The following is a 9020-nucleotide window of genomic DNA, read 5'->3' as shown; positions in this document are numbered from 1 at the left end:
AATTTACAATTTACTGTTTACTTATCTATACAGCAAAAATATTCCAAATATCTTATGGATATACTATACGGATATATCCTACGAACATATATCATACAAATATATCCGTAACATATAGATATTGAAACATCTTTAGACGCCCTTTGAAATAATTTAACATTCTGTAGGTATATATTGAAAAATGTCTTTTAATTTTTATATTTCAAAAACTGGAAATATTTCAGCAGATTCAAAGACAATTAGTAAAAAAACTTACTCTGAAGGTTGTATTCATAATCGTACGATTGTGATTGAATCTGATATCCGATTAGGTTTAAATTAGTCTTTCATTTGAAAAATGTTTCTCAGATCATAATTTAATAAATTCGATTGATTCAAAATCTAGCTCACCTAAAATAAGAATCCATTGTAGATTGATCTAGGATGGATCTACGAATACGAATTTAAAAATAATTAGTCTTCATATATCACAGATAGCCAAGTCTGTAGAAAGCAGATTTTTTAAATATCTGCTACTTAGATATATATAATATTGTTGAAAAATTACTGTTGAAACACACTATTAGAAAAAAACATAACAGAATCTGCAAGATAATGCCGGCATCTGCTCAATTTCTGGCAACAATTTGCCTTCACATTATGTCGACAGGTGATGTTAATAGAACATAAGCTTAAAGCGAACGCAGTTGATAGCAGCCATTTTCTCCTCAAACCTGTTAACAATTTGCTAAAAGACTGCAGACATTTTGCTATCTGGATTTATGTAATTTTAACCTTATAAATTAATATAATTTATTAGCTTCTCTGCTAAAAATTCCAAGCATGTCCATATATGAATTTGGACATATGATTAAATGTGGTTTCTTGGAAATCCTGTTACATCCAAAATACATTTGGAATTCCAGATAATGCAGGAAATTTGTTTATTATCTGTTTTTCAATTGAGTACGAATCTTCATGCTATTACAGATCTTTTATTGGAAAATCCATTAAAAAATCCATAAAAAAAAGTCGTCACTAATTTAAACACAGAAATATATAAATCGGATTATTGTTACTTCCTGATATATGTTATTTCCTGATAAAAATCAGTAAACTTTATGTCGTAAATTTCTTGCAATATCTAAAATATTTGGAATTGCGTGTAAACAGACAATATTTTTATATGGACAATATTTTTATATGGGAATCTAACTATGTACCACATGAAATAGAAATGCTTATCAATATATATATAATCAAATTTAATATTTATTTGAATGAACTTCATGCCAGTTAAAGACTGATTTGTTCATGTCTTTCTATCCTGATGAGTGTGTGTATTTTTTATTTAGATAGCTGGAATTTTTAGCAGGATTATAAAAGAAATAAATCATCTTTTAATTTACTTATGAATAACACACTATGAACTCTATATTATATTATTGATATCACGTACAGGATGTTTAAGTTTTTATAAAATAGAATCGAAGCATAACAAATAGCATACAATCAATCAATAATGATAAAAGATGATAATATTTTTATTATATTATTAATTATATTCTTAATTAAAACATAAAATACACAAATAAAAATATACATATACATTTTGTATTAAAGTTTTATTGAATATTTAATATACATTAACATATCAGAGACGCGTACAATCAGTATCAGATCTTTAATCATCCATGATAATGTAGATCAATCAACCAATCAACGCTAATTTCTTTTATTTTCACCGTAATTTTATTTATATTCGTTATACGATTCGTCATTTGTTATCAAATAAAATGAACAGAAGGTCGAACATACAATATTAGAAGGAAGGATCTTAATAGAACTATCAAATAGACATCAAAATTCGCGAATCGAAATCGCGAATAACAAAAAAGTGATGATGTGAAAAAATATTCGATTGAATTTTTAGGGAATCCATTCCACTTCGTTCGTCTCCAATCTTTCGCCACTGTTCCTTGATGTAACGCGACTGTTCTGCTCTGTCGTCGATGCTGTTTGAGCTGTATCTTCTGTACCGGCTATCTTGTGATATACCTTGCTTCCAGTCTGAGCGATCCACTGGACGCCATCGCCGATCTTCTCGCCCGCTTTGCGCACTACATTACCCAAATTCTCAGAAGTGAAAGTGTTAGGGTCAACATTGATGTCTAGAGTATTATTGCCTTGCGGACAGCCAGACTGTGAAATGATGCTCAAATCGAATGGATCGACGCCGTATTGACCTAATCGCTGACGTATTTTGTCAACCTGTATCTGATCCAACGTCCTGGTCCTTGAGAGGATCGTCGCACTCTGTCGATGAGCGAACGCCAGCTTCTGACATGTAAATATGCCAGCGTAAGTATCATAATCCGTCATGAATATCACATGGGACGCACTTCCGGCTACACCTAAATCACAGATACGAATTTTAGTTGCACAACGTAATGCATTGCTTAACTTGCAATTTGTATGAAAATTATTAAGAGAGAACGCATTGTTTATCGCGAGATTAGTATGTGTGACAATTTATCTTCAATTTGCCTAATATCTTATCATTTGTAAATTAAAGAGGAGGCTGTAACTATATATTTGAATTTACATTTTGCAGACGATGTTTAACTTAATTAAATTTCATTACGCAACATACAAATTTTTTATTTATCGTATTCTTTTATTTCTGTAAAATAAAATTACATCTCTTCCGCTTTTAACTTATATTATTATGATGTTGTATATGTTAAGACACTTACTAAGAGGAAAACGGACTTCCATACGTCCCGGAGTACTTGGTTCAGGTACAGTCAATTGGCCAGTATAATGATACTCGTGCTTCAATGGAGTAAGACCTGTACATATGTATCTCACAATTACTGATAATTCATCCCATTTGTTAGACATTTATTCCATTGAGTTCTTTTATGATACTCGATGCAGCGCTTCGTAGAGATTTACATATCACATCTCCTTTCTTTATCAATTGCTCTTAGTGTTTTTTAATTGCCTTACCTAAGATTAGATGATCTGAGTCCTGCGTTATAACGTATTCGCCCGGTTCCTCTCCTCGTGTGTAATTGTAAGTAATGCACTTGCTTCCTGTTGATGTTTTTTGGATAACATACCACAGACCTAGGAACTAAAATTTTAAATAAATTATTTCTGAAATGAATTAATTTGATCATAAGAATAAGAAAAAGTATTCGGTAAATTATTACAAAAACATTTTTGGTCTCTGTAATAATAATCTTTAATATAAATTTTTCGACTTACTCTACCCATCTGAAAACCCTGCATGGGTTCCACAATAGGACAAGTACCCATATGATATGTATGAGCCTGAGCAAAAGCGAGGCATCCCGCCAATAATAGACACCATGTCAAGGATTGCATCTTTTGGAAAGAATAAAAAAGATGAATAACATTATTAAGTGATTCAAATTTTCAGAAGATCATATGACATGGATTTTTCCATAAATTTTATATAAATTGTCAAATAACTGTTTATGCATTTCTAATCTTTGATAAAAAATTTGATCATTAATCATTTATTATAATTACTTTAATAATAACAATAATAATAATATCAATAATTCAAAATCCAAAGATGAGCAAATAAAATAAGTTCTTTTTTAAACATTTAATAAGATAATAATAATAACATATATATAATAATAATAATAATATATATAATAATGTTTAAGAAAATAGCAATGTATAATTTATGTTTTGGCTTATAGAATCTTCATCAATTAAATAATAAAAATTAAACTTACATTCATGAATCTTATCCATCTAATCCTAAAGTAATAATAACTCGGTAATCAGATAGAGTTTTCTTTTCGCATGTAATGTGGTCATAAGAAATATCGGGCACATATCATATCCATAATAATAAAATATAAGTTATTAGCATCAATGCAAAGCTCCATAACAAACAAATTCATTGTTTGACAGCGAGAATTACAGTGAGTTTTCAAGCAAATAAATAAATCACGATAAATGATATTAAAATGATATTAAAATGAATTGGAAATGATTGAAAAATAACTTTTAATGATCATTTTGGAGTCATTTTGATATCATTTTGATATCATAATGACTTATAGTTCTGCTTAGGTTAAGTCCAATGTAAATTGTGATGTCATATTATAAAAATGTAGTGCAGTGCGAGGTAATGCATTCGAATTAAAATTTTCTTAAAAATTGTCTGGTATTATTTAAAATTGTCTGTTATTATTGACGAGTCCCAAATATTTTATTATTGGACATGATATGTGCCCACATCTCCTATAACCACATTACATGCGGAAAGAAAACTCTAATTACTTATTGTTACTTTAGGGTTAGATGTAAGATTTATGAATGTAATTAATTTTTATATTATTTATCTGATGAAGACCCTGTGAGCCGAAACGTAAATTATATATTGTTATTTTATTAAACATTATTATATATGCTATCTTATTAAACATGTTTTAAAAAAAAGATTCACTTTTTAATATCTTATTAGCTCGTTTCTCAATCGTTTCGAATTATTGATATTTGCTTTGCAAACAAACTAGCGTTATATTATATTATTATTGTTTAACAACAATAATAATAATATAGAAACAATATAGAATAAAAAATTTCATGAAAGAATATCTATTTAATAGTAAGTGCCTATATGTATATGGAATGAAGCGATATAAAGCCAATGTAATTTCCGACGCAATTATCTAAAAAATTTTAACGAAAGTAGTGACGTCACGCATTTTTCAATAAAACTTTCTGGGCAACACAATCTGTGTATGCATTTCGTGTTTGTCGAGTGAAGTGCCACAATCTCGGATTTCAGGTACAACCAGTAGAGTATGATTTACACTCGCCTTGGATATACATCACGGAGCGTCAAGGACCTCCGAAATTTACATTCTATATTTCCTATGTTATTAGTGGCTGTCTTTGTCTCTCGTTCTTCTTATTCCATACGATAATAAACGCACGATGATGACCGATGAATGTACGATTAGAGTCGACCTTTCACTCCGCTAAGAATATTTTCATTCCATATACGCATCAACGTAAATTAATTAATCTTTATCTTTCTGCTTGCAAGAAGCTCTGTTTTACAGAAGCAAGGCTAAGATTTATTTCGTAGAAAAAGTAAAAAAGAAATATTCATTTTTAATTATTATTATTTTCTCTTCTTTTCTTGTTTCATATATGATAGGCGATGACTTTTCTCGAATATGTGCGAAACAAGATTTTTAAAGTAAATGAATGGAAACTTAATGCCATATTATCTACCCATATTATCTACAATGATTGTAGAAATATTTATATAAAGTACGAGAGATAGAGTTAATGTATCTAATGTAATGTGTATCTGAAAAAAAAAAATTAAAACTACTCACTATGGAGGCTGATGCTGCTGATCTCTGCGTTTACACTATAAATACAAGTTCCACTGGACAGATGGACTTTATGTGGCTAGTACCCCACTCTTAGCGTACCCCACAATTACAGGTCACATATACATTCACCGAGATACATAACATTGAAATATAGAATATCTTGTTTTTTCCTGTAAATCGCGAATTGATTCATACTGATTTCTTTCTTTTTTGCACGATGATAAATTTGTTATATATCTTATATATATTTGCACATTATTTCTTTAAAAAATGTAAAATTATCATAATCATCACTGACGTTCAATTACGTTCAATAAGTATGTGACGCATTCAAGAACATGTATATACATGAACATATAATATGAATCATATTTCTGAGAATTACTAATTCTCTCTGATATATATGCAAGTTCTTTTACATTTCTCAGAAACGATTATGATTTAAAGTGAGCTCTATATATATATATATATATATATATACATACATACATGTATATATATATGTATATGATAATATATAATAGGTAACAATCTGAATAATTTTTATTGTTGATATAATCTATTTATTCGAAGTGTGTTATCAATAAAATATTATTTATTTATAAGATACAAAATTTTTACATTTAATTTTTAAATTAAGCATTCGTAGATTAATGCGACCAACGCAACAGTATGTAAATTTTTTACTAAGGCACGTATATGACAGATATTCTATAATGGATAGTTATAAATTACTAATCTTTGCTATTAATAGTCAATTTATGATTGTGACGTTTTTAGATCAGAGAATAAGAAACAAAGATGATTGTTAGCTTATTTGACACATCATGTAGAATTTAAATTTTTCCTTAAAAATTGATTCCTTTAGAATGATGCAAAACTATATATCTTATTAAGTAGACAAAGTGAATTAAACATAAGAGTAAAATATAACGTTTGAATATAATAGTAACTTATCGAGCCAAGATCGATATGTTAAACACAAGAATGAAATTGGCATCATTAATTAAAGTAATTGTAAATGAAATACTGTATAAAACTTACTTAAATGCAATATAATACGTAAAATACTAATATATTCCAATAACTTATATAAGTATGAAATGTATGTAATTTAATAAAAACCATACTGGTCGCACACAAAGTGAGTTCTACTAAAAAATATAAATGTAAACTTTAATCGATATGATTAAACAAAATGAAGAACATTTACTCAATAAATTAACTTTCAGTACACCTAGAGACATACTCTTCACGTAATCACATGATTAAAAATGTAAAGTTTTACTTCTTTTGCTTGAGTAGTTTCTATGTTTTATACAGCGGGTATTTTGCATGTATCTAAATCATTAAAATAGGGATGTTGCAATGCTGCTCGTGCGGATATTCTATATACAGGATCGTACGTGAGCATAGCTTCCAATAGATTCAAACCATCAGGCTCCAACGTCTTTACTTGCAAGTCCAAGTTATTCGTCATCCAATTTGGGAATGTCGTTTTGTAATCTGGCAATTGCGTTACACCTGGCCATATTTCTTCCGTAGGCGTTCTTAGTATTCTGTAAGACATAATAATCATTAAATCGTTGAGAAAAAATATTTTTATAATAACATATAAAAATTTTACCGGAATATCCTGAAAAGTTGATCAATTTCGCTGTCTCCCTGAAACAATGGTTTATTAGTTGCCATTTCAGCAAAAATACATCCAATACTCCACATATCAATCGCACACGAATATCTAGTAGCACCGAGGAGAATCTCAGGCGCCCTGTACCACAGAGTTACAACTTCGTGTGTATATATTCTCACTGGGATTCCGAATGCTCTTCCAAGTCCGAAATCTGCTACTTTAATAATTCCAGTCTTATCAATTAGCAAATTCTGTGGTTTTAAATCACGATGCAATATTCTACGCTTGTGACAGAACAAAATTGCACGTGTGATCTGAGACAGAGAGCAATTGTATTAGTGCATAAACAATCTCGATAAAAATTTCCATGGCAATTTAAGCATTTAATAAAATCTATTCTTTATAGCTTAACTAATATACATTCATTGTACTTAAAATGAGAAGAATATAACTAAATTTTGCAAAAGCATAAGTTTTAGTATAGTCTAATGTAGTGATAAAATATTCTTTTTATCTTATCTTATAGAAAGTTTTAGTGTAGTCTGATAGAGCGATAAATATTTTATCTATCTAGCTTTAAAATGATTCAGCCTGCCAGAATATTTAATCAGTTCTTTATCATTGTATTGGAATGCACTAAAACTTTCTTAAACAACTTATATTACCTTTCAGAATATTAGACTTGTTCTTTATCACTATACTGGAATGCACTAAAATTTTTTATCTCATTTTTGCTAATTTCTTTAAATATACATCTAATTCAAGTATGAATACAGTAATTAAGCTACAAAGATTAAACTTGTTTATCTTTTCTTCTGTGGGAGAATCTTTATAACATTAGCATGAGACTAAATATTTTTTTCATACAAACAAACCTGATACAAATACGATTTAACTACAGTTGAGTCCATCAGTTTATTATCCAAACTATCCATGTATTTTTTTAGGTCCATAGTGAGATATTCAAAAATAAGATATAGTTTTGACTCTTCCATTAATACATCGATCAAGCTCACTATGTTCGGATGAGTTAATTCTTTAAGCAATGAAATTTCTCTAATAGCGGTTGATGGTATTCCCTCGTCATCATTTTCTAAGCGAATCTTTTTCATGGCTACAATTTCTCCAGTTCTTTTATGTTTTCCTTTGTATACTACTCCATAAGTACCTGAGGAATATCAAAATTTGTAATAATTTACTATATATCTCATTCCATATTCCAATATTTATGTTACTGACCAAAACGTTTTACATAATTTATATATGGCTAAAATTGAATGCAACTTTATATCAGGTTTTACTTAACAATTAAATAATATTGCACTACCTATTTAACAAATGTATAATTTTCTGTTTAGCCAAATACTTGAATATAATATATATAATTTTTGATTCTCTAAACATGTTATATGAAAGAAAAAAAACAGAAATCTTATTCATTATATATAATGAATATATTAGCAGCCAAGAAGAATGTTCAAATATTATAAACGAATAAATATTCATTAACACGTGCAATGCATGCGATGCAATAATAGCTAGACATCAACAATCTTCTCGTATTTTCCGTGCACTCACCTTCTCCGATTTTTTCTATTTTTATGAAATTATCCATTGTGCGTAACGTGGACGCTGTTTCAATAATATGGTCTTCGAAATTCCTTTTCACAATTCGACCAGAGATGCAGTTCTCGTGTTTCGCCTTGTCGTCGATCACTTAACGAACAAATTTAAATCAAATGAGACGCCATATTGGTAACACTGGGTAACAACATGAAGAATTTACTGTGTGCAGCTGCGCTCTGGGGATCGATCATGTAACTTTTTCGTTAGAACGAAACGTGAAGTAAGAAATTTTATGTACAGCCGGTCACAGAAAGATTGCAACAATTTTTCTTCGATGGGTTTTGGAACGCAGCTTGCTTTCCGAGTGATTGATTCTTATTCATAGATCTATAAATAAAAACCAATCGCTCAGTGAGCAAGCTACATTCCGAAATCTCTCGAAA

The 9020-nt window shown here is 29.3% G+C and overlaps 2 protein-coding genes across 2 annotated transcripts; both read right to left on the bottom strand.

Moving 5' to 3' along the window:
• Window positions 1–1585: 1585 nt before the first annotated feature.
• LOC105626337 (apolipoprotein D-like) lies at window positions 1586–5522 on the bottom strand. Its single transcript, XM_012207638.1, is given in 5 exon segments — window positions 1586–2393; window positions 2736–2831; window positions 2992–3118; window positions 3253–3372; window positions 5379–5522. Coding segments are annotated over 5 exon segments (972 nt in total). The 3' UTR covers window positions 1586–1908.
• Window positions 5523–6693: 1171 nt separating this feature from the next.
• On the bottom strand, window positions 6694–8626 carry LOC105626336 (cyclin-dependent kinase 1). The gene is made up of 4 exons (XM_012207637.1): window positions 8590–8626; window positions 7887–8179; window positions 7006–7325; window positions 6694–6937 (listed from the first exon to the last, which is right to left on the bottom strand). The coding sequence occupies exons 1-4, from the start codon at window positions 8624–8626 to the stop codon at window positions 6694–6696; spliced, it is 894 nt and encodes a 297-aa protein (XP_012063027.1).
• Between the last annotated feature and the right edge of the window lie 394 nt (window positions 8627–9020).

This window comes from Atta cephalotes, assembly GCF_000143395.1.
Source record: "Atta cephalotes unplaced genomic scaffold scaffold00005, whole genome shotgun sequence".
NCBI classification, from domain to species: domain Eukaryota; kingdom Metazoa; phylum Arthropoda; class Insecta; order Hymenoptera; family Formicidae; genus Atta; species Atta cephalotes.
Note: the sequence above shows the minus strand (reverse complement) of the source record. Positions and strands in the feature narration are given on the sequence as shown.